The following is a 25,482-nucleotide window of genomic DNA, read 5'->3' as shown; positions in this document are numbered from 1 at the left end:
CTGATTGTTCCTTTCTAAGTGGAGTACTTTGTATTTGTCCTTATTGAATTTCATCCTATTTACTTCAGACCATTTTTCCAGTTTGTCCAGATCATTTTGAATTTTAATCCTATCCTCCAAAGCACTTGCAACCCCTCCCTGCTTGGTATCATCCGCAGACTTTATAAGTGTATTCTCTATGCCATTATCTAAATCATTGATGAAGATATTGAACAGAACCAGACCCAGAACTGATCCCTGCGGGGCCCCACTCGTTATGCCCTTCCAGCTTGACTGTGAACCACTGATAACTACTCTCTGGGAACGGTTTTCCAACGAGTTATACACCCACTTTATAGTAGCTCCATCAAGGTTGCATTTCCCTAGTTTGTTTATGAGAAGGTCATGCGAGACTGTATCAAAAGCCTTACTAAAGTCAAGATAAACCACGTCTACCGCTTCCTCCACAAGCCTTGTTACCCTGTCAAAGAAAGCTATCAGGTTGGTCTGACATGATTTGTTCTTGACAAATCCATGCTGACTCTTACTTATCTCCTCATTATCTTCTAGATGTTTGCAAATTGATTGCTTTATTATTTGCTCCATTATCTTGCCGGGTACAGAAGTCTGTAATTCCCCGGCTGTCCTTATTTCCCTTTTTGTAGATGGGCACTAGATTTGCCCTTTTCCAGTCTTGTGGAGTCTCTCTCGTCTTCCATGACTTTTCAAAGATAATCACTAATGGTGCCGATATCTCCTCCATTAGCGCCTTGAGTATTCTAGGATGCATTTCGTCAGGCTCTGGTGACTTGAAGACATCTAACTTGTCTAAGTAATTTTTAACTTGTTCTTTCCCTATTTTAGCCTCTAATCCTACCTCATTTTAACTTGCATTCACTACTTTAGACGTCCAATTGCCACCAACCTTCTTGGTGAAAACCGAAACACAGAAGTCATTAAGCACCTCTGCCATTTCCACAATTTCTGTTGTTTTCTCCCCCCCCCCCTCCCCCTCATTGAGTAATGGGCCTACCCTGCCCTTGGTTGTCTTCTGGCTTCTAATGTATTTGTAGGATGTTTTCTTGTTACTCTTTATGTCTCTAGCTAGTTTGATCTCGTTTTGTGCCTTAGCCTTTCTAATTTTGTCCCTGCATACTTGTGTTATTTGTTTATATTCATCCTTTATAATTTCACCTAGTTTACACTTTTTGTAGGACTCTTTTTGATTTTTAGATCATTGAAGATCTCCTGGTTGAGCCGCGGTGGTCTCTTGCTATACTTCCTATCTTTCCTATATAGCTCAGGAAACCTTTATTCCTACTGAAGAATTAACATAACCGTTGGACGCTTTGTTCTCCTGTTGATCATTCAGTGGGTCTGTCATGTAGTTAGAGAGCAGGGCCGCAGGGACATTATTCCCTTTGCAGAGCTTCTTCCCGAAACATACTTGGAGGAAACCTTCCTCTGTGTGAAACAGTTTGTGGCAAACACTGAAATCATTTCTTCCAGCACCAGCCTCAGATAATCTGCCTGGCAGAAGCTCCAACTTCAGTTCTCCCCCTGTGAAATACAGATCTGTTGTAGTGTAGTCCTGGTGGCTTTCTGCTCCAGCCAGCAAAGCTGTGAATTCTGTAGGCAAATCACTGCGAAACTTCCCCGCAAGGCTGAAATGGAACTGGCTGGAAAACAGAAATTTGTTCCAGCGAAAAGTTCCATGGTTTTGAAAAATTTTCCATCCCAAATTGGGATAAAAATTCAAAAATGTGAAATTTTTGAAGGAAAAGATTGCCAGGAGAACCAAAACAGAATCCTTCAGCTGGCTGGCTGCCTGCCTGGAAGGACTTGGTCAATTTCACGGTCACCCCTTGGCAGAAATTGACAAGAAACTTCCAGATGAAGAACCATGGTTTCAGTTTTTTCCAGTGGAAGATCAAAATGTTACAGCAAAATTGAAATTTCCCCCCTGGAAAATTTTGATTTTTGCAAAAAGGGCATTTCTGATGGGAAATTCCCCACCAGCTTTCCTCCCCAAACTGAGCCGGGAGTTTGCAGCCCGCTCTGTGTCGGAGGTAGCCCTTTGCAACGTTCACCAACTTACAAGTGTGAAAAACGTCTCCTTCCCTAAGCTCTTATCTCCTAAATGCCTTGTGCAATTAACCTCCCTGCTGCCTCCTCCATTAGTAAGAAAGCTCATGCAGATTGGATTTGTTTTAAGGCAGATTGGTTCAAAACAGGGCTCAGAATGGAAACTATAGGACTGCAGGGTCTCCCTTGTGGAAAGCTCAGTCCTCGAATTGCATTATTTGGGCAGTGATTCTCGGTGCTGCGCCCACCAGCTGCTGCTGCCAGGCCTTCTCCCAGCACCGAGATGCTGCGTCTCCTGCAGCAATGATCAGGGAAGCCCCCTCCTGTGCCATACAGAGTTTATCCCACTCACCTGGCTCTCTTGTTCTTTGCAGGTACTTGCACAAGCCTTACCTCATTGGCGGGAGCAAGTTTGACCTGAGGATTTATGTTTACGTCACTTGCTACGATCCCCTCAGGATCTACTTGTTCAAAGACGGATTAGTGCGCTTTGCCAGCTGCAAGTAGGTCCCCGGGGGAGCACTGTCTGCATGGGGGTGGCCGTGGTGGGCTCCGCAGGCGGGAGCCGTTCGACACACCGTGCTTACAGCGTGTTAGCCGCTCCCCTAGCGGGACGCAGCTTGTGTTGATAGGTTCGATTCTGGGAGGGGGATGCTGGCAGCCCCATGTGCAGCGAAGAGATCACAACTGCGGGTGCTCGGGGCCATCGGAGACAGTGTTCTCTTGTGCCCCTGGCGCTGAGCCCCCGTGGGCGGTGGGCAGAAGGGCCGTTAGTGTGCCCTCCTGGGAGGGAGGCAGCAAGGTTGTGTTGGAGCTGGCATTGGAATGGAGTTCGGGCTGCCAGCCCCGCGCCTATCGGCAGTACCTGGCTCAGTATCCGATTGGCTGTTCGTTGTCTTTCTCCCCGGGCCAGATATTCCTCCTCCATGAAGAGCCTCAGCAACAAGTTCATGCACCTGACCAACTACAGCGTGAACAAGAAGAACGCAGAGTACAAATCCAACTCGGACGAGACCGCTTGTCAAGGGCACAAATGGTAGGGGCTGGGGGGCGGTGCCTGGCATTGGCAGAGACCAGGGCAAGGGCAGCTCCCCTTCGCTGCACTCTGGTTCACTGAGTGGTATTGTGCTGCTAGGAGCATTTATATCCTGCTTCTGTGTACGGAGCTCAGAGCGCTTTGCCAGGGTGCAGCAGCAGCATCCCTGTTTTAGGTGGGGAAACTGAGGCAGGGAGCGGGCAAGCGGGCTGGCCAAGGTTGTGGGGGAGGGTCACTGGTTGAGCTGGGACTAGAACCTGGGTCTCCTGAGTCCGGCTCGGGGCTCGGTCCCCTAGATCACATGTGTCACACGACTCACTAAAAGATGCCTGCCCCACTGAGTGACGCAACGCTCTGCTGCCGCTCCAGGGCTTTTACCTTTCAGTTCTGCTCTGCAGAGTCTCTCAGAATGGCCCCATTGACACCATGTTTGGGTTACGTATAAAAACCTCCTCCTCGCTGCCACCCCGACTGACTCTCCCTGGAATCTGAGGCTCAGATGCTGGGTTCTGTCTGGCTCGTGAATCATCCCCTATAGAAGAGATTCTGCCAGTCGTTTTCTGCCTAACTGACATCGGTGCAACCCTGCTGTCTTCAGACTCTGTCTCCATTCACCTCTCCACTCCCAGCGTCCACAATTTGGGGTACAGAGGTGGAACAGAGCATTCTGGGGAGTGGGTGTATTTCTGGGGGCAGAATTTGGCTGTGCCATTGGAACTTGCTTAACAATTCTGATGCATGAGGCTCCAGCCCCCCGGCCCCCTTCCCCGGGCGCTGGGCCAGCTCTGCCGGGCTGATGGGGATCCAGGCCCCTCCCGTCACTGTGCTGGGTCTGCCGGGCTCAGAGGAGCAGTGATGCCACGTTTGTCTGTTACGTTGCCACCCCTGCCTGACTGCAGGGGGCAGCACTGGGGAGATCTTTCTAATCCCTTCCGAGCAGGGCTGCACCCCAAAGTGGGGGGAGGGGTGGTTCTGCCTGTGGGTGTTCTCCGATGTGTCCATTGGCTGCTCTCCCCCACCGTACAGCAGTGTCCCCCAAGTGACGAGTTCCCAGGATGCCAGGCTGTTCCTGTCTGGGTACAGGCACTGGGGTCCGAGGCCTTGGCAGCATTACAGATAAATGGTGCATGATGCCACGTGCTGCCCAGCCCGAGAGCTGCAGCGTTGCGCCCTGAGACCTGCAGTGGCCATGTTAAAGATGAAGGCGATGGGAACCTTCCCCCTCTCCGCCGCATGACGTAACCTTTGGGTTCCTGACCCCTTGCCAACGGGGCCATCACTGAACAGAGTTTGAGGGCCCCTGGCTGAGCATCTGGATGGGCTGGTCTGTTTCCTGCCCTGCTGGGTGTGGTGTGGGAATCTCCAAACGCCCAGGGGCTCCTGTTTCCCTCACCCATACAGCCTTGCAGACACTGCTTTGGCTCAGAAATGTCTGTTCTTGGAATCTAGCTGGAGCCTGGTAGCTGGCTCGGGAAGGAATACTGGAGGGAGAGTTTTGTGCGAGGCCTGGTCCAGCAAGGGACACCCCTGTCAAGTGGTTGCTTTGGGGTGTCCTGCTAAGAGCGTGGTACATGTCTAGTTCTCATCAGTTCTTTGGTCTCACCCAGCAAGGGCAGCAGCCAGAATCGGAGGGCAGCTGCCTGCAGGAAGGGGAGGGTTTGGGGCTCTCATTCTGGGAAGGGGGCACTGGCCCTTCCCCCTGGTTGCCCAGCATTGATCGTTTCCTGGTAAGGTGCCCCACCATGGCTCCGGGGTCATTGGGACCTAGCTAAGAGCAGGGAAGCAGCTCCCTTTAACCTCTGATGTGCTGGGGCTGAAGGGAATGCTGGGAGGCAGGGCTGGATCTGGTGACCTCCCTTTGCTCTCTGTCTCCACAGGGCACTGAAAGCGCTTTGGAGCTACCTGAGCCAAAAGGGGGTCAACAGCGAGGCCATCTGGGAGAAGATCAAGGACATCGTTATCAAAACAATCATTGCGTGAGTCCTGGGGCCCCTCCCAGCCTCTCTGCAGGAGAGTCCACAGCAGCTGGGGCTGTTTGCAGACCCCTTCTTCCTTGACCCTACTGTGCTTGAAAGCCCCTGTCTCTTGGCTTTCTCGCCAGAGCCCTCCCTATATCCAGCTCTGTCCTCAAAGCCACAATAGCAGCCAGAGACCAATGGCCATCTAGCGATGGGGCTGGACCCACCAACTGGATCCAAGCCGCCCTTTGGGAAGTTTGGATCCCACCTCTCTCTGCTTCCTGCGGCAAATCTGTCAGGACTGGTTCTCGGTACAACCAAGGGGTGGGTGTATTTTCTCCTCTCCATGGCACCTGCTGGAAGGCACGTGGCCCTTCCCACCATGCACTGAGTGGAGAGAAACCTCTGTGAGTACGTGACCTTGTGTGCACAGCAGGGGACAAGGCCTTCGAGTGCTTCGTTTCTCTGCTTAGCTGCCCTGACCCCTCTCTGGGTGGGGAAGGAGGCAGGAAGAAAAGTTCTCTCGTGCTGGGGGAATCTTATTCTTAAAGCAGATCCTCCCAGCCTGGGCCTGGACATGGCTTCTTGCAGATCTGCTCTGGGGGGATCGCTCGGGACCTGACTTCAGCCCCAGGCGTGGTGGCGTGCTGCACTGCTGCTCCACATGGGGCTGGCCTGGCATTAATTCTGCTCCCAGAGGGTGCGTTGAAACACCTGGGGAGTAATGCCCAGCAGCAGTGAGACAGCTGGGAACGTGCGAGTGGCCTACCCGTCCGACACCAAGCGTCTGCTCCCCTGCCGTCAGGTCCGAGCCCTACGTGAACAGCCTGGTGAGAATGTACGTGCGGCATCCGTACTGCTGCCACGAGCTCTTCGGCTTCGATGTCATGCTGGACGAGAACCTCAAGCCTTGGATCTTGGAAGTGAACATCTCCCCCAGGTAGGCCGCTGGCGATCCCCTGCGTCGCTGGGCGGGGGTGACCCTTGTGTGCCAGCTCCCTAGCTAGCCCCGTGCCCCTGTCTGCGATCAAAGACCACGCTGCCGTTCGTCGAACCCTGCTTCGTGTTGTAGGAGCATGGACTCTTCCTGTGTGTTCTTGGTCCTAGCAGCTTTCTCTGGTGCCCCGCCGCTGGGGTTGGGCGAGCCAGTCGCCTCGTAAGAACTGGGGTGCTCACTCCTGACTCTGGGGTCCTAGACCTCTGCAATTGGAGACGTGCCCTGGTAGTGATGCCGACCCATCCGTTCTTTAAGTGGGAGCACCCTGACTCCCCTTACCTAATCCGTCCGCTCAAAGGAAGGCGCTGCATTGTTTGAGGCTCCGCGAGGGACCGGAGCAGGGCTGCGTCTCATACCCCCAGGGGACTGGGCAACAAGGCTGTGGCCTAGTTAGACCTGACGAGCGTAGATGTCTGTAGGTCACGGGGAGCAGAATGCCTCCACTGCATGCAGCTGGGAAGCCCTCCTGCTCTGTGAGCTAAGCGCCTGGCCATTGGGTCCCGAAGGAATTCCCTGCCTACATGACCGGCCTGGCTTTCGCTGATGCATCCTGAAGTAGCAGACGGGGCTAGATGAAGCGGTGGGTCAGAGGTGGCTCGGCAGCTCCTACGTTCCAGACAGCAGAAGCGAAAGTGACAATGGTCTTGCAGCTGCCCGCTGACACCAGGGAAAGGAATGGGTGCTTCCGGTTTTTAATGGATGCCAGGGCACCAGTCCTCCCCCTTAGTCAGCGTCCTCAGCAGAGAAACCCCGAGGCTGACCAGGCAGGGCTCTGTCTAGGGCGAGTTGAGGCACATGAGTTCAAGGCAGTGAGGCTGCCTGTGCTGTCCCTTGCTCCGTGGAGACGGGGCGCTAGTCCCCAGGTTTGTTGATTTCGTAGCTGCCACCAGCATTCAATCAAACTGAACCCAGACAAGCCCCATGAATGGCTCTCCAGCTGGGGGAGGCGGGCACGGCTCCTGGAGCTCAGACAGGTCCGTTTGATTTCCTCGCAGCCTCCATTCCAACTCGCCGCTGGACGTGAGCATCAAGGGCCAGATGATCCGGGATCTCCTCAACCTGGCTGGCTTTGTTCTTCCCAACCTGGACGACGTGGCATCAGGCTCAGGGAGTGCCAGCAGCTCCGCCATCAGGTCAGGGCGAGGCTTGAGAAGGGCCTGGCTATGTGGCCTCTTCCTTCCAGACCCTCTAGCAGGGATGGACATGCCCAGCTGCAGATGCTCCATGGCATTCCCTCCCCCTCCCCCCGAGGCTCTAAGCCATGCTGACAGTCTAAATCAAGGCTGACCTTGGGTTGCCAGGTGCCCAGTTTTTGACCGTAAAGTCTGATTGAACAGGGGATCTGACAGTGTCCGGTCAGAAATACTGACCAGACGCCCAAGTCTGGTTACTGTGGTTGGGAGAGGCTCTGGCTCCTCGCCTGCACCTGCCCATACTCAGCTGGGGCTGCCTCCTACCTGTGTCGGGCAGCTGCAGCTCCCAGCCCAGCTGCACAGGCCAGTCCCTCCCGACCTGGGCAGAGGGGAGGGGGAAGCAGTGAGTGACGGGGTAGGGGGAAGAGGAATGAATGGGGGGCTGGGCTTTGGGGCCCTCTTGCTAGAGTGTCCGGTTTTTAAATATTAAAGTTGGTAACCCTAGGCTGACCCGTGGGAACGTGGCCTGCAGCTGCCCTGATCTTAACCCGCAGGGGCAGCCTGCAGTGCACCGGTCCCAGCATGCTCCATTACCTGTGAGCATCCTCCTATTGGTGGAGCCACGCTGTGTGTAACTAGCCCCTAGACTTCCTGGCAGGCATTTCCATTGTAAACCCTCAAAGGCCTTCGTGGGCCCAGAGAGGCACCACGGCAGATTTGCCCTGTGTTCCCACGAGCCGCAGCGTGATCAGGTTCAGTGCATCCGGGGCCTGATCTGCATATCCGTCCCTCGGAGAGGATGGTTGCTCTTGGTGCTGTCACCACATTCAACGTTTCCTCTTCCTGGCGGGGGAGGGGAGGTTCCTTGCTGCGTCTGAGCGCTCTTGCGACCACAGAAGGCTGTCAAGGAGGGGAGATGATCCCGGGCACTGGCCGTCCCTCTGGCCAGTCTGGACCCTGTTGTCCCTGGAAGTGGCTACCAATGGGCACAGGTCCAAGCGTTAAGTGTCCGTGCAAAACAGGCCGTTGTGGCTGTAACTGCAAGTTCACAGGGGCAGTTGTGCCTGGTTCAGTTTGCAGGAGTCTCTGCTGTTCATCACTTGACCTGCACCTCTGAATATGCTGTCACCAGTCTGTGTTCAGGGACTGTCCCCCGGTCACCGGCTGCTGGTCTGTCTGAGATGGGCGAGGTGCTTTATTACGGCTCCCGCACAGATCTGCAGCCCTTCCCTTTGGCTTTTAGTAAAGGGGAAGGCGATGCGAGAACTATCCCTGCCTCCAAACGTAACCGGGGTGAACAGCCAAGGAGGGGTGATCAAATGGATTTACTTCCAGCTCTTCTTTCTGCCAGCTGCTTTGTGAGGCATGCTCAGGTACCCGCGGTGCCCCCCAGCCCCCACACTCCCACGGCCACGGGCTGGCTAGAGCAAAAACAGGGCCAATTTCTTGCATACTCGTGGCTGTTCAATATACGGTCTGTACCTCACTAAATGCAGCATTTTACTATTGCAGGAGCAGCCACGCATCTCCCAACATTGGTATCAAAAAGAACCTCGAAATGTTTCGTGTCATTGCTGTCAGCAGCTAATCATAAGAGTTACGCAGCAGGTTCCTGCCATTTCCGTTTAGGCTGAATCTCTGCTCAGTTCATATTCAGTGTTTCTCCTCCTCTGCTGTTCAAATCCCACCTGGCCACGTGCTCTTGTTAGAACTCCTGAGCCGGGGGGCGCTTGGAATCCCTCGGTGGTGACCTTAGTCGTTCAGTCGCTGGCCTCTGGGTCTGAACCAATGCCCCAAGCTCAGAGCTAGGGGAGCTCTCAGAGGAGGCCCAAAACTGATCCCTACTGCTCAAGTGTTAGCCCAGGTGTGACCAAGAGCCAGCCGAGATCACTCAATCAGGGGGAACTGCAAACAAACGCTGGTGGATATTCCAATACTTAGATTTACCCAGCCAGCACAAAACACCTTCTATAATACCTCCCTGGTGACTCAGACGTCCAAACAACGCAGTTCCCTTAAAGTGCCCAGCCTCAGGGCTCCATCCAGACACACCTGTCAAACATATGATGATAAACTCTGAAAATCTTATCTCATCATATAAAAGAAAAGGTTCTCCTGACCCCAAAGGACCAAGCCCCTGACCCAACTCAAATAATAACTTAGATCTTACCCCAAATGCACGCTTACAGTCAACTCTTATTAACTAAACTAAAATTTACTAAAAAAGAAAAGGGAGAGTGTTGGTTAAAAGATCAATATGCAGACAGACTTGAGTTCAATTCTTGAGGTTCAGATAAACTCATCTCTGCTGTGTGTAGTGGCCAAAAGTCCTTTTAGAAATAGTCCAGAGGTTATAGTCCAATGTCCGTGTTCAGGGTGACTCCAGTCAGTGACTGGGGATCTCAATCCTTATGGCTTAAGGTTTCCCTCTTGAAACCCAAAGCAGATCTGAGATGAAGAAGAATCGTGTCCCAAGGTTTTTATACATTTCCAGCAGCCTTTTGGCCTGAGAAAACAATAGGCTTAACTTTCCTTCTCCCAAACATCATGGCAATTAGCACAGGATAATTTATCCATTAAACAGTTCAGATGCAGGTTATCACAACCTTCAAAGAGACATAGAGGACAATACTGCTTCACTCAGGTGTCTTCCTAAATGTTAATATTCCTCTTTTGATCTTTGAATCAAAGCTATAGCAATAGACAAGACTTGTTTGCTTACATCACAAGACCTGAAAAACATCTCCCCTTCTACCTCTAACAATGCCGGCTGCATTTCAAAGCGCTAGTCATTTACATCTCTTCCTAACCAGTCTTTAAAGTTCAGCCACGGGTCAGGTCAGTCTGTGAGTTAATTAACTCTTTCTGGCCCTGTCACTTTTCAGTGAGAGATTAATTTTATTAAGATGTTAAAATTAAAAAAAAAACGGTACAGAGTTTAAGCGTAGACAATTCTGGTTATCAGGGAATAAGGTACAGATTATCAAGGGGTGCAAAGTTCGGTTTAGGATCGGATGGCGTAAGGAATACATAATCTGCAATATCCCCCCCCGATTGGGGGGTAAAAGGTTAACGGGTCAAAGTACAGACATTGAGATATGGGGGTATGTTGTCCATATCATGGCTATGTTCAGGTGTGGAGTGTAATGAGTGGATACGATGATGAGGATGGATTTACCCTCATTTGGTGAGATTTAATGTTCAGGGAGTTTATGGTTCCAGTTCATATGGTCCTTACACTCATAACATCACACCAGGTCTGGCCACTTTCCATATCCAGCAGCTCCCTTTTCTCCCCCACTTCTCCCTGCTGTTTCGGGTGGCTGGGAGGTGGTTCTTCACTTCCTAGGATAGGCCGCTGGGGCCCTTAGGCTGCTGCTATAGTTCAGTGATCTTGGCAATGCTGTGGAAGGGGTCTCCTTGCTGATCTAAGCGTTCGTGGTGGAAGCAGGAAGTGCTGACTGGGCCGAGCTCGCCCTTCGGTGGGGAAATACTGATTACACATATCCTTTGCTTAGTCTAAGCAGCACCACGAAGGAGAAGCTGAAGTCGGCCCCGGAGCAGTTCACGGCAGAGAAGATGAAGCGAGCTTATTACTTGACACAGAAGCTACCTGATCAGGTGTGAGACGCCGCTCTTCCCCAGCACTCGCCGCAGCTGCTTCGGTCTGGCCCCCCCGACGAGTTGGCACTGTGGCATGTTCCCGAATTTCAGACCCCTGCTGTTTATCCCCTTTTCACACTGCATCCCCTCTGACTGGGGCAATCGGGGTTCAGTCGAGTTTGTCAAATGGGGCCTCCTCTCAGGAACTTCTGGTTTTCACCCTTTATTTGCCTAAAAATTGAACAGCCCAGTTCCCTCCACAGTTGTTTTCATGCCACTTGCTTTACGTTTGCAGTGGTTACATCCTGACGTCCCACCTCTCCATGTAGCGCGGTAGTTCTCCCGGGGGGAGAGCTGTCTGACAGGCGCCTGGACCACCAATGAATTCGTTCTAGGAGAGAGCAGGACAGACCTGTGAGGGCGACTGTATAAAGGGGTGGCTTGTGATGGTGGGGGCAGGGCTCAGCCGCCCTGGGGGTTGTTTCTGGTTTGTATCTGATGTTCCTAAAGCTCATGCTTCAGGGTTTGTCAGCCACCAGCAGGGGTCAGGAAGGGATGTATACTGGGGGCTTTTTAAATCTCCTGCCTCTGAAGCATTGGGGTAGCCACGTCTAGAGATGGGCATCGGGCACGGAGGGGCAGGGCTCTGAGGTGGCACGGAGCATTCTCTCTCTCAGGGGTGTGGCTGGCTGGCTCCGGCTCACATGCCCAGGGTCTAGCTGATCTCCATATGTGGGGTGGGGAGGGAATTTTCCCACAGCTCAGAGTGGCAGAGATCTTGGGGGTTTGTCTCCTTCCTCTGCAGTGTGTGGGTCACTTGCCAGGTTCATCTGGGTGTATCTCATGTCAGCATTGCCCTCCATGACAGGGTCCTCGGGCACTGGTGCCCCTCGCTCCCTCCTCTCCTCTGCCTGTGGTACGTCATGGGCTGGTCTCCTGTGGGCTCTGCTACTCAGGGTCTCATGTCCGTTGGGAAGGTTTAACCAGGGGACTTGGGGATTGGGACTCTGTCCCCAGCTCTGCCACGCCTCCTTTGGGATCCTGCAGTTAACCTCTGTGCCTCAGTTTCCCCCTCCTTAATACCTGCCTGCTGCTCAAGGGACATCCACTGTCCAGTGCACTGCGGTCCCGGGGTGAAAAGCACCGTGGGGCTGGGCAGTAGGGAGGGGCATGGGAATCTCTAGCTCTTTGTGACCCTGGGGCACTCTCCGCTGCAGGATTTCTACTCCTCCATCCTGGACATCCTGACCCCGGACGACGTGCGGGTGCTGGTGGAGACAGAGGATGAGTTTTCTCGGCGCGGGCAGTTTGAGCGGGCGTTCCCGACCCGGATCGCCATGCGGTACCTGCGCTTCTTCGAGCAGCCGCGCTACTTCAACATCCTCACGGCCCAGTGGGAGCTGAAATATTACTTGAACAAACCCAGAGGTAACCAGCTGCCCCCGGAGATCTCAGCCCCATGCTGGTGGCTCTAGCTGGCTGGCACACTGGGCTGAGTGGAGCAGGTTGTCTTGTTCCCGTGCCAAGCTGCGTGGCACCTGAGGGAAGCCCAGATCACAGCTACTGAGCAGCCATCAAATGCTTGGACAGCCCAAGACTAGGCAACCCTGAGAGGTGTGTCCACCTGCTTGGGGCTGGGCAGGGCCGGGTCTTGTCACATTGGTCATCCGGTGCCGTCATCAAAAACAAACACACCGGGCCAGTCGGGACCATCTGCCCTGCTGCGTGAGGTTTTGGGGCCAGCTGGCTGCCCCGCGGCCATCGCTTCCCTCAGAGACCTGTGCTTGCTACATGCAGCAGAGTACCTCCACCCTGCGGCAGCTCCTCTGCTGGGCCGCTGCTTTGCAGTCACTGGTTCTGAGCGCCCCGGCAGCCTCAGGGTCAGTGTGTTCTGTTCGCTCTGCTGTGAGCAGAGCCCAGCTGGCCTAGGGGGGTGTTGTAGCTTGTCTTTCCCCCGTGCTTTAGGCCAGGCTGCCTGTATCTCCTGCGAAGTCGGCACACCCCTTTTGGCAAAGGGACTGGTTGGTGCTCAGAGCACCTGCAGAGTTCACCACTGTTCCCTACACAGAGGGGCTCTCGTCCTCCCTGCCCCACGTCCACCCGAAAGGGCTGAGCTCCAGTGCTGCCTCCAGATTCGCAACAGGCGCCTTATTGCGAACCTCCGGCCCTTCCAGTAACGTCCCGGCACCGGAGAAAGTGAACGCTTCTCGCCGTTCCTGCCGTCCCGGGGGAGTAACCATGGGGAGTGGCATTAGACTGCTCGGTTTCACTTCGTTCTCGTCCGTTTCACTTGCTGTTTCCCAGGCCCTGGCCCTCTCCTACGGTCTGAGATCCCAGCACTGCCGGGGAATGTTCAAATTGTTCAGCAACCCCCCGGGAAATGTCTGCAGTCTGTTCGGGTTTGTTCTCACCTGGGAAGCAGGGGGGAATCAGGGCTGTGCCCCCTTCTTTTGCTGCCGTGCGATGTATGAAGGAAGCCTCTGAAGTGAGGGGACAATTCTGCCTGTTGAACACTTGAAATGCAGGTCTTGTCTTCCCTGGGAGACTCTCAGCCAATCAGGAGCTAACAGGACGGGCAGGGGGTATCCAGGACAGGGGTTGTGTACCTGGGGGAAAGCCTGGACTAGCTTTGGATGTGGATTAATCTAAACTGCACAAGGGAATAAGAGCCCCCACATTAGTTGTTGTGCTTTAAATCCACTCCCAAGCTCCTTCACACTAACTTCCCCACATAGACATGCCCTTGCTTGAGAGGGGAAGTGATTTCTCTTGAGACTGCTCCAGAGTCTGTCAAACACTGAGAGGCAGATCTTTGAGCCAGCATCTCCCTCCCCTCCACGGAAGAGCTGTGTCCATGGCAGACCTCGAGTTCTCCAGCAACACCAGAGATCCTTCCACATGAGCAGGGAAGCCAGCCCAGCCCCTCCCGGCATTTCCGCTGCAGCTGAAAAGGACCCAGCCCCAGCCTTTGTTCCCCCTTCGTTCCTGGACATTCCATACGGTCCCCCTTAGAAACCAGCCGCCTTCTGCAAGGGGTGGCAGCTGAATGCAAAGCAGCCCCCTTTGTCTCTTGCAGACGGATTTGGCCCTGAGGAAGTGTCAGGCTGAATGGCCTCTCGCCTCCCGCAAGTGGCAAAATACATTTTCCGCTTCAGACCGCTGGGCCGTGTTGCAAGGTCCCTGAAGGACAGCAGGGCCCCCTCTGTTAAGATGTGCCCAGGCCAGGTAGCAGATCTATGGTGACTCCAGCGGGGAGGCCTCACTCTGCCTGGCCCGCGCCCCCCGGGGTCTGACTTGGCAGCTGAACGTACTGTGGTTCCCAGCTGCCAAGAAGGGGACAATGCTGGCTCTGTGTTCTGCTTTTTCGAAGGCCCCTTTCCCTGCTGGGCTCCGTGTATAATGCGACTGGCAGGGAGCCTGGCAAGGGCTTTGGGGCATGTAGGATCGCCGAGCTGGGCTGTCGTTCGGGTGTTACCAGGCAGGTGTAATGGGCCCTGGGATGAGATCATTGAATGCCCCAGGGCAGCCTGTAACATCCCTTCTCCTTTGAGAGGACCCAGGGGGTTTCCACTCTTGGGATGTGCCCTGGGCCGAGTTCAACTCAAAGAACACCAGTCACAGTCATAACCTGCCCCGTCCAGCGACACAGGCTCTGTTTGCCAGCCTGAGAGCTCTCTACCAGTGCGGGGTTGTTGGACAGATCCCAGCTTTCAGAGTAACAGCCGTGTTAGTCTGTATTCGTAAAAAGAAAAGGAGGACTTGTGGCACCTTAGAGACTAACCAGTTTATTTGAGCATGAGCTGTAGCTCACGAAAGCTCATGCTCAAATAAACTGGTTAGTCTCTAAGGTGCCACAAGTATTCCTTTTCTTAGATCCCAGCTTATCATAGAATCTCAGGGTTGGAAGGGACCTCAGGAGGTATCTAGTCCAACCCCCTGCTCAAAGCAGGACCAGTCCCCAACTTGTCTTCATGTGGGAGGGACTCGGAGCCCCATGGGAACAGATCAGCTGGGTTTGGAAAGCGACGGAGTAGTTTTGTGGCCACTCTTTGGAGCTGCCGTGTTAGGAGAAGGGGAACCAAATCTTCAGGGCAAGAAGCCATCAGTGAGCTGGTGTGTTCTAGGGCCGTCCCCTTCCCCTGAAGCATCCCATATGGGCCCCTGCCACATGCAGGAGACCAGACTTAAGGGCCCAGTCTGGCAAAAGCTGCTGTTTCTGGGTGTGGCCGGGGACGCCCGGAGAGGTGTGACATGCCAGGAGCCCAGCCTCCTCTCTGGGTTGCCTGCATTTTACTGCTTGCCCGTCCTTTCCTAGGTTTGGATCTGTTAAGAAACTGGTGTCACAAGGGGTACCTCAGCGGGGCAGTGACGGACTTGGCCCAGACGGTGAGTGTCTTCCTCGATCCGGCTGTCCACAAGGCTGTCCCTCACCGTCTCTCTCAGCTCCTTCCCTCTTTTCGGGCCCATGAGCTCATCCTGGCCAAGTGTCCTGAGTCCAGAGGCTTTCCCTGCCTTTGAGCGTGGCTGGGAGGAAGCCCCATGGCTCTGGGTTTTCATCACTCACCGCTTCCTCTAGTTTCCTCTCCCTCCCTTAGCGCTGGCGTTTTCCCTGCTCTCCCCACCCATATCTCTGCCTGTCTGGAGCTCCCTTCTCTTGCAGGCTTTCGAGGGTTCTGGGGGCACCTGGCCCGTCAGTGCCATCCAAGGCCATTCAGTAGATCAAAGGCTAGTATTGAGACGAGCGTTAGGTGTTCAGGGCACTGTCCAGACACTCCATTGGCAAGCCCTCTACCAGGGAGCCTCTTTAAACCTGCCCCTGATCCGCCTTGGGAAGAGAGGCTTCGTTCAGCTCCCCCTGGGCTGGGAGCGGGATTTGGTCAGCCAAGCGTAAAGGCCGAGTTCTCTCCTTTAGTGGGCCCTGGGAGTGCGCTCAGGAAACAGCCGTAACCCCAGGGATGCTGCAGCTTGGCTGGCTCCCTGGGGCTTGGGCCTGGCGTCTCTCTCCTGCGGGTACCAGCCACCCGCAGCTTTCACGGGTCAAGCTGCAAGCAGAACGCATCCGCCTGCCTGTCGCGCAGAGCCATGGCCCTCAGCCTCCAGGCCCCGTTAGATGTTCCACCAAACTCCCTTCTCCCCGCCCACCTCCGGGGGACACCGCGGGACCCGTCGGGTCGGTTCTAGCGCTGAGGCTGAGGGAGCGACGGGCGCTGGTGCGATCTGGCGATTGCAGCATGTGAAAGGCGCCTTTTAAACCACTTTCCCTGACTCCGTCTCTGCCCTGAGCAGGGGAATTCTGCCATTACCATTCTTCTCCCCTCCCAGTGGTCACTGCCAAGGCCCCACCTCTTCCCCAAGAGTGACGGCCACCTGAACGGCTTCTGCAAACTGGAATCGGGCCAATTCAGGTGAGTCCCGGGGCGTGTCCACAGCGGCTGCAGCCAGGGCCTGTGGGGAGGGGCGGGCGTACCTGGCCTTGGGGCTGCCATACTGGGAAGGAGCTCGGACGGATGGCAGAGCTGCACTGGGGCGGGATGAGGGGCTGCCCACCATGCCTTGGCTTTTGAAGGAGCCATCGGGCTAGGCTGATGCGCCCACGTGCGTGACCTCTCCTGGGTTCTGGGCACCCCGCCCATGGCACTGGAATGGGCGTGGCGGGAGCTTGCCCAGCCCTGGGGAGCAGGTCAGCAATACCCGCAGCTGCTTAGTAACGAGCAGAACTGTCCCGTCATCCAGGGGGCTCCTGCGTCTGCCTCTTACCCCCCGCAGCGAGCCGGGGACTGACGCCAAACCCTGCCAGGCGGTGCCTGCTGCAGCTGCCCCAAGGGGGCGTGGCTGGGACGTTTGGGGGCGCAGGAGGATCAGAGCGTTCGAAGCATCCCTTTCTCCGGAGCTCCGTGTCCCCAGGCACTAAGCGGCCTGATGTTCCCTTTTCCTGCAGCAAACCTCTTCCGAGAGATGCCGAGGAAGTTCCCAAGTCCCCGGAGCCCAGCGCTTGCCCACAGAGTTTACCTCTGATCAGATATGCTGGCGGAGCCATCAAGAACCCCGTCCTCCCGCGGACACAGAGCCACCTGTCTGACTCCGCCTTGGTCATGTGACCGAGAGCCAAGGGCCCCTCGCCCTGGCGGGGGGCCGCACGAACCTACCTCAAAGGAAGACGCTGGTGCTGGAGGCCGGCGAGTCGGGGGCGACTCGTGGGCCGCGCACTGGCCAGAGGGTATTTTTGGAGAGGGATTATTACTCGGCCAAAGGGTTAGATGCTCAACGTATAGTTTTTAAAAACAAAAGAAACGTGCGGGCACCGAAGCCTTGAGAAGGCAGGTTTGTCTGTTAGCACGGGGGAACTGCAGATCTGCAAGTGCCTCTCCACTGCCAAGTGCCCTCGCGGGGAGGGGCCGGGGGCTACCGAGCAAAGGGGCGGGGGTACGTGTGCTTTAACCAGGCTGAGCTCTCGCTTGTGTGGTTCATCGCAGGCTAGTGTCTCCTGAGCCGTGGTAGCCCGGCAGGGCTGAATTCCTGCTAGCCACCAATCGTGGCTTGTGACCCCCAACTCAGCCTTGCCAGGAGCTGCAGCTGGCCCTCAGGCTCCATTCCTACGTTTCTCCTCCGGAAGGAGAAGACTTTGGGGTCTTTTTAATCCATGTGCGTCGGCCCTACAAGAGCAGCCCCTGAACTCTTAGCAACCCTCCCCCCTCCACTCCCAACCTGACCCTGGTCCCCGAGGGAAGCCACAGGGGGTTAGAAATCAGGGAGTTGTCACTGCACTAGCCACTAGCAGCAGCTGCTGCTCCGTGGAGACCCCGCTCGGGCCCCATTACACTATAAACGCAAGGCAGGCAGGGGATCCCGGCCGAACAGGCTTGTCTCCTGCCCCTTACAAACACTGTTGCACTCAGTAGTGTAGACGGCCTCTTGGCTCTGGTCCCTACCTGGGCCAATGCTTTGGCGTTGGTCTGGCGAGAGAACCCGAGGGCTGTCACATCGCGGTGAGCGCTGGGCGGCGTTGGGGTGGAGATGGGGCCATATACGGTACACGCACAAGGAAGGATTGCAGCTGCCCCCTGCTCTTTGAGGCCAGTGCGGTTCCGGGAGGCCCCGTCTCCTCGGTCAGGGCCTTTTTATCTGCCTTTTGCCAAGGCCCTCTATTAAAGTTTAACACCCGAGCTGCGCTGACTGATTTGTTTGGCGGGGTGTGCGCTCCAGCCAGCGACTGAGCTTCCCTCAGACAGTGGGACGGTTCCTCTTGCTCCTTTCTCCTGTCTCAGCCCAAACCCCTCCTAGCCCAAGGGAGCCCAGAGCCAACCCGCCCCCCCATTTTCTCCCCGGTCTTCGCCCTGCTCGGTGACCCGCTCTCTTTCTGCGGGGAGCCTGCCCTCTGAGCTGCGCCAATGTGCAGGCGAGGGCGGCTGCAGCCTCTGCTAATCCAGCCATTTGCAGGGAGGGCGCCGGGGGGGGGGGGGGGGGCGGCCGTGTAGGTACAGTCGCGCTGGCACCACGAGGGAAGGACACTTGCTACTTTCGTGCTGGATGCTGACTGATGGCTCGGCTGACTCCATGTCCCCAGCCCTGGGCGCCAGGAGCCTGTTTAATGTTCTTGGTCGTGGGTCGCTGCTGATCTGTCAGGTTGGGAGGGGACGGGACGGCGGTGACCCTGCAGCCTTCTCCTTAATGGCGGGAAGGACTTAACCCCTGTTCTGCCTTGTCCCTCCACCCAGAGGCTCAGCTCCTGCTCAGTTCCCCACAGCGGCTAGAGCCAAGAGCCAAGTCCCAGCGGGCGATGGTACATCTTGACCTGAGCAGCGGGGCTGTGCCATGCTGAAGGCTGGTATTAAAGACGAGGGCTGGCTGCTCTATTGCCCAGAGCAGGGTTCGCCCCCAGCACCTCCCATGTGTCTCACCCGCTGGGTAACGGTTGGGATCTGGCCCCGGGGGGAGCAGCTTGGGGGAAACCGGCAAGGGGCAGGGGCGTCTCGTCCGCATTGATGGTGAGCAGGCTGCAGTGTAAGTGCTGTAATTCGAAGGCATCTTGCTGCCAGGCCCCTGGGCTCGCTCGCTCGGGCTTTGCTGGAGGGCAGGGGAGCTTGTTAGCCTCTAAGGTGCCACAAGGCCTCCTTTTCTTTTTGCGGATACAGACTAACATGGCTGCTACTCTGAAACCTGCATGAAGTACATGTCTTAAGGGGGTACGTAGGGGAGGTGCACATTCACCAGACGGGTGAGGGTCTTCTCTCCTCCTGGCACGGCGAGTGCCCGAGGGCTGCTAGCAACACTGAGCCTCGTCCAGGTCTTGCTGGAAACCAGCACCGGAGCTGGGTTCGAGCTCCAGGACCTGCCCCCCTGCCCTTTGTATCCTGCATATTCCAAGCCCAGTGTGCCCAGCCCCTGGGGCTATGGAAAGGGGGAGACGTACCCGGATCTGCAGAGGTCCTGGCAGCACCACCCACAGCAGCAGACTCCTAGGACCCTGCCCTGGTACTCAGGGGGAATTGGATGGTCCACCTGCAGCTGGACTCTCTCCCCGCTGCCCCATTCCTCATCTGCCTACCAGGAGGGGCCCCATGTGCCTGGCAGGGCAGCCCCCCTTCAGCCTCTCCCTCCCCACGCTGACTGTCTGGAATGGACCAGTCTGGTTCTAGGCCCTACCCTGTTAGTTCCTCACCCGCCCGCCCCTCCTCGGGTGTGCACACGGGGTTGCAGGGCTGTCCCGTGCCCCGGCAACCTGCTTCGTGCTTGCTGAGCCACCCACTGGATTCACCTGCCTGGCTGAGAAGCCCCCCGTCTCTTGCGGGACTTTGTAAGGGGAGAGCCCAGGCCTGTGTTCAGCCCGTGGGACTCACTGCCAGGGGACGGGTGAAGGCCGGACATGTAACTGGCGTCTAAAAAGGGTTTGGTAAGTTCACGGAGGACAGGTCAAGCGGTGGCTGATAGCCAATCTGGTCAGGGGCGTAACCCCTACTCGGGGTGTCCCTAAACCTCTGAGTGCCAGGAGCTGGGACTGGCCAACGGGCTGGATGACTCAGTAATTGTCCTGTTCTGTTCATTGCCTCCGAAGCACCTGGCCCTGGCCCCTGGGGGAAGACAGGACACTGGGGTAGCTGGTGCCGCAGAGTCCCCGGGCGATGCTCTGGAGCTGCTCCCCATGAAGCCAGTCAGGACTCTGGGGAAGTCTCCTCTCGGGGAGAAGCCTGTCTGCAGGACACACAGCTCACCCGGCTCCCACCTTCCTGGGTCTGACCTCGGAGCATTCAGCCTCCTCTGCCCCTCCGTGCCCTTCCCACAGCGAGTCCGCCCAGGCGGGGTCCTGGGAAAGCCAGAGGGTCCTGCCTCCCAACTCCGCAGTCAGACGTGACTCTCAGCCAGCCAGTAACACAGAAGGTTTATTAGACGACAGGAACATGGTCTAACACAGAGCTTGTAAGTGCAGAGAACAGGACCCCTCAGCTGGGTCCATTTTGGGGGGCATTGAGCCAGACAACCCCGTCTGCCCTTCACTCCATGTCCCCAGCCAGCCCCAAACTGAAACTCTCTCCAGCCCCTCCTCCTCTGGGCTTTGTCCCTTTCCCGGGCCAGGAGGTCACCGGATCCCGTTGTTCTCCAACCCTTTAGCTCTCACCTTGCAGGGGGGGGGAAGGGCCAGGCCATCAGTTGCCAGGAAACAGGGTGTCACCCATTGTCTATGTCCAGACCCCTGCACACACCTGCCCTCTAGGGCTCTGCAATGATCACACACCCTTATCCCACCCCCTAGATACTTAAGAACTGCCTAGGGGAAACTGAGGCACCCCCACACTATTCACAGGAAACATTAAGAACAGTCCCGCTTCGTCACAGCTGGCCCCTTCTTCTGACCCAGTCTGGCCGCTCCTATGCCCCATGGAAATTAGGGGCCTGATCCCAAAATCTTTGGCAAAATTCCCCTTAATTTCAGTGGGAACAGTCTCAGGCCCTCGCTCCCTATGTGGCCAGCGCTGGGCAAGGGCAGTGGGCTTGTGTGATGCAGCAGGGATGGGGGAGTGTTGACCTGGGAATGTGGCAGGGGAGTTTCACTGGGGATGGGAGACCTGAGAGCCTGTAACCTGAGCCAGGAGGGGGAGGGGGAGGTAACACCTCTGCCCAGGAATGTGAACAGAGGCTGCAGAAGGGAGCCTGCTGGGGGGGTTTAGTTTCAGTTTGGGGCTGGGTGGAGGAACGCAGGGAACCCCAGGGCTGGGGTCTAAGCTCCCTGCTCCCCCAGAAGGACTCGACTGAGGGGTCCTGGTTGTACCCACAAGCTCTGTTTTGGACTGTGTTCCTGTTGTCCAATAAACCTTCCCTTTTACCGGCTGGCTGAGAGTCTCGATGAACCCCAGGAAGAGGGGGGCAGGGCCTGGACTCCCCCACACTCCGTGACAGGTTGTCCCCTGCAGCTGTCAAAGTGAATTTCCCTTGGAGTTAGCCGGCTCTGCAGCTGGGGTCTGGAAACCTTCCCCAGCCTAGCAGCTGGGGGCCCCACCTGGGGACCAGACCTGCTTTGTCACTGGCACAGCCTGGTCGAGGGGGGGTCCCCCGTCCCCCCCACGCTGTGCCAGTCACTCTCCCAGCCATGCTGTTGGACCCGGACATGTCATGGGTGCCTCGCTCGGGTCTCCTTAGTGCCAGCCCTGCCTTGGGTAGCCTTTACCCAGTGACCTAAGAGAGCTGCCAGGGTGAAAGCGGAGAGGCCTGGTGGGGTGTCCTCCCAGCTGCCAGTGCCTTAATCCCCCACCGTGGCAGGGCGGAGGGACACAGCCCTGCCGGCTGAGCAGGACCCAGGGCCCCGTCCTCAATCCTGGCATGGGTTAGACTTGGGTCAGCCAAAGCGCAGCTGTCAGACCATGCCCCCAGCGAGCGCTTCTCCAGCGCGGGCCAGGCCCCCGTTGGGCAGGTGGCGGGGGGGGGCCCTAGGAAAGGTACTGGGGGTGCAGCCTGCTCTGTTAGCGCAGATCCGAGGCAGCCCGTAGCTCCACGCAAGAGCCGCAGCCCCCCGCCGAGCGGCAGGGGTGCGCCTGCCATGGGAGCCTGTCTGTGCCACCCCCCAAGTGCCCTCCGCCCCCACCCGGCCTCTGCTTTCCTGGAGGAGCCCTGCCACGCTGCCCTTCCTTGGCCACCGGGGAAACCCTTCTCTGCTACCACAGCTGGCTCCCTCCCGGGCGGTGCCTGGGGGCCGCTGGGTTCTGGGCAGACCCCCAGCTTGTGACACTCGGGCGCGCGGAGGGACGGTTGTAGGACCCTTCCAGCAGAAATCCTCCAGGAGGCAAGGGGAGGCCGGGCTCACGCCGGATAGGTGGATGGGGGTGGACAGTGCCTCCGCGCCTGGCCCTAATCCCGTCCATGCTGCCCTGCCAGAGCTGGATCTGCCGCGAAGAATCTGGTCTGCAAAGCGCGGCTGGACGCTGAGTGTCCGTGGCCGGCTGCCCCAGCATCCTGCCGCCATGTGACATGTTTGAGTTCCCGGCCGCGTGGGCAGCTCCCCAGAGGGGCCGGGCGTCTGACTCTACCTGGTGGTTGCTGGTTTGCTGGAGGGAGGTCTAACGGCGTCTGTAAGTGCTGAGGGGATCGCAGCGTTGCCCTGGGCTCCAGCCCTGCCGGCGGGCGAACCGCTGCTGGGTCTGGATGTTGAGGATCCGACCCCACAGCCCTCCGCGTTCTGCCTGCAAAGCCCCCCTGGTCCATCAGCCCCATGCGCTTCCTTCTCTCTCGGGCTGGCCCTGTTCTGTATCCCCGCTCCTGCCACTTCTCCCCCTAAAACCAGAACTTCCCCTGGGGCCCTTTACCTCGCACACTGCACCCACCGCTCTGCATGCGCTGTGTGAAGGTGGGTACCAGAACACCATCTCCTGGGGAAACCGAGGTACGGAGCAGCCTCCTTGAGTTACCTGAGACTGGCTTCCTACCCACTAGTCCTCATGACCTCCCTGTTTCAGAGATCTTAAGGCTAGAAGGGAGTGTTAGAAATCATCTCCTGCAACCTCTGGGAAGCAGGCCACCATGACAGGCTCCCTGGCACGAGGGTCCGATCAGGATTTAAAGATCGCACCCATGTCCTTCGAGCTGCTGAGCCCACCTGCCCCTTTACACCTGTGTCTTACTTCCAGCCCCTAGAGCTCGTTACGCCTGCTATGGGCTCCATTAATGAGGCCTCGCCTGCTTCCATAGAGGACCAAGGCAGAAATACGGCTGCATTTTTCCTCTGCGCCTCCTTCTCCTCCTGGCTCCAGCTCTCACGGCTGCCTTGCTGGGAGTTCAGGGGGTTACTGGAACCAGAGAGGATCCTTCCATAAATAGACCTGCAGCCCTCGCCAAGCTGGCAGCAAGCCGCAAACTAGGGCAGGGGAAATCGAGCACCTAACCCAAGCCCCTAGGGAGGGAGCTTTCCCCTCGGGTAGACCCAGGGTGCCTGGCCCAGCACGGGCTCGCGGGAGCAAGGAAGAAGTCATCTCTTTCGGGCAGACAGGAGCTGTGGTGGTAACAGGCTCGCTGCAGCGTCTGCCAGCCCCCGCTGCCTCCGGAGCACCCCAAGATCCTGCTCCCAATGCACCCCCCAACCCTTCTCCCCTCAGCTGGGGGTTCTGCCAGCCCCACCGGGCCCCCTGTGCTGCGCTGAGTGACGGGGAGACGCGGCAAGACCCCAGTCAGCGCAAAGGAACTTTCCCCACCGAGGCTCGTGGCCTGGGGCTGACCGGTGAGAGTCCCGGCCAGGCTAGGGGGGTGGGGGACTCGGCCCTGCCTGGCCAGGCCATGGCGGGAGCAGGACGAAGCCCCAGCCCAGTTGGTCGGGAAGCTGGGCTGAAGTCATGGGGCAAATTCCCCTTTGGGGTAGAACGCCACTGACCCCTGGGCCGGGAGCGCTGTGCCCCGGCTGGTTCGGGTCACTGATGGATCCGTGCGGGCCCCAGCTGCTGAGCAGGGCAGGGCTCTCCGGCCTGGGATGGGAGATAATCCCACCGGTCCCGGGGGCCCAGGAATCCCTGCGGCTGCCCCAGCTGCTCCGTGCGGGGACGCGCTGGCAGGTGCCAGGCACAAGGCGTCTGGGGCCGGGGCCGGGGGGGCTGGATTCCCTGTTTGGAGCGTGAGTCACCCCAGTGGAATTCCCCACGGCCAGGGGCGGGGAGGGGAGCTGGCAGCCTGGCTCAGTCCGGGCAGCCGCAGGGAGCCGGGGGCACAGCATGGCAGGGGGCACGGCCCTGGCTGAGGGGGGCTGGGCGCCAAGGCGGAAAGTTCTGCGGGTCAGCGCCAGAGCGGAGCGTGGGGAGACCCCGACCCTTCCACCTGCCGTGAGCTGATCTCCCCCGAGCGGCCCTACGGCGACAAACCGGCGCACCGGCCCCCCGAGCCACCCTACAGCGAGAAACCGGCACCCCTGGCCCCCCGAGTGACCCTACGGTGACAAACCGGCGCCCCCGGCCCCCCAGGCGGCCCTACGGCAACAAACAGGTGCCCCTGGCCCCCCGAGTGACCCTACGGTGACAAACCGGCGCCCCCGGCTCCCCAGGTGGCCCTACGGCGACAAACCGGCCCCCCGGCCCCCCGAGTGACCCTATGGCGAGAAACCGGCGCCCCCGGCCCCCCGAGCGGCCCTACGGCAACAAACCAGCACCCCCGGCCCCCCGAGCGGCCTTACGGCGACAAACCGGCGCCCCGGCCCCCTGAGTGACCCTATGGCGAGAAACCGGCACCCCTGGCCCCCCGAGTGACCCTACGGTGACAAACCGGCGCCCCCGGCCCCCCGAGCGGCCCTACGGCAACAAACCGGTGCCCCCGGCCCCCCTGAGCGACCATACGGTGACAAACCAGCACCCCCGGCCCCCTGAGCGGCCCTACAGTGACAAACCGGCGCCCCCGGCCCCCCGAGCGGCCCTACGGCAACAAACAGGTGCCCCCGGCCCCCCCGAGGTACCATACGGCGACAAACCAGCACCCCCGGCTCCCTGAGCGGCCCTACGATGACAAACCGGTGCCCCCGGCCCCCCGCGTGGCCCTACGGCAACAAACCAGCACCTCGGCCCCCCGTGCCCCTGCAATAACAAACTAGCACCCCCTGTGACCCTACGACAACAAGCCCGTGTCCCCGGCGACCCCGCAATAACGAAACAGCGCCAGAGGCCTGGAGAAGCGAATCTGGGACGATCAAAGGGTCTAAGTGAGGGGCTCCCGCCACGGCCTGCTGGGACTGGCTCTGCCCCACTGAGCGCTCACCGGGGTCCCTGCAGGCTGCGGGCTCTGCCGGGCCTCTCGGGGGCCGGCATCGCGGTGTCCAGTTCCAAATCGCCCGCCCGTTTCTGAGCCCCCCAGCTGAGCTCACTGCCCCACGCTGGGCAGCGCAAGAGCCTTCTCCAGCGCAGCCCCTGGCGCTGCCGTGCCCACCTGGCTCTGCCCCCGGGCCACCCCGCTGCAATTCATCTCCTCTGCAGCCCCCCGCCCCCTCCGGGGCTTGGCCCTGCGACTGCCCCCTCACTGGCTCCCTCGGCCGCTCCCGGCAGGGTTAATGGCCCGGCTGAGTCTCCGATTCGCCACCCTAAGCACAGCCCTGGGGGTGAGTCGGGGCAAATCCTGCCTCCTTCCCCCCCCTGGCCTCCCTTCTCCATCCCCAAACACCCCCCTCCCTCCCCAGTCTGTGTGTGTCCCTCCATCCCCAAACACCCCCTCCCTCCATCCGTCCCCCCCCCATCTGTG

General features: G+C 58.1%; 1 protein-coding gene across 7 annotated transcripts in view; it reads left to right on the top strand.

The window, feature by feature from the left end:
- Positions 1-17,954, top strand: part of TTLL4 (tubulin tyrosine ligase like 4) — a 45,214-nt gene extending 27,260 nt beyond the window's left edge. Inside the window, exons 10-19 of one of the 7 annotated variants that reach the window (XM_037912363.2) lie at positions 2,439-2,567; positions 2,978-3,100; positions 4,978-5,076; positions 5,864-5,998; positions 7,051-7,188; positions 10,707-10,809; positions 12,009-12,219; positions 15,107-15,177; positions 16,114-16,196; positions 16,730-17,954. In XM_037912363.2, the coding sequence (XP_037768291.1) occupies positions 2,439-2,567; positions 2,978-3,100; positions 4,978-5,076; positions 5,864-5,998; positions 7,051-7,188; positions 10,707-10,809; positions 12,009-12,219; positions 15,107-15,177; positions 16,114-16,196; positions 16,730-16,889 (1,252 nt within the window). In that variant the 3' untranslated portion in view covers positions 16,890-17,954. Of the gene's footprint in view, positions 1-2,438; positions 2,568-2,977; positions 3,101-4,977; positions 5,077-5,863; positions 5,999-7,050; positions 7,189-10,706; positions 10,810-12,008; positions 12,220-15,106; positions 15,178-16,077; positions 16,197-16,729 lie in introns of all 7 variants that reach the window. The other 6 variants (XM_037912362.2, XM_043525404.1, XM_037912364.2 and 3 more) reach the window with 6 other exon arrangements.
- The last annotated feature ends 7,528 nt before the right edge of the window (positions 17,955-25,482 follow it).

This window comes from Chelonia mydas, chromosome 11 (assembly GCF_015237465.2).
Source record: "Chelonia mydas isolate rCheMyd1 chromosome 11, rCheMyd1.pri.v2, whole genome shotgun sequence".
In the NCBI taxonomy this organism is placed as follows: Eukaryota; Metazoa; Chordata; order Testudines; family Cheloniidae; genus Chelonia; species Chelonia mydas.
The sequence above is the reverse complement of the archived record's forward strand: the minus strand, read 5'-3'. Positions and strand labels throughout refer to the sequence as shown.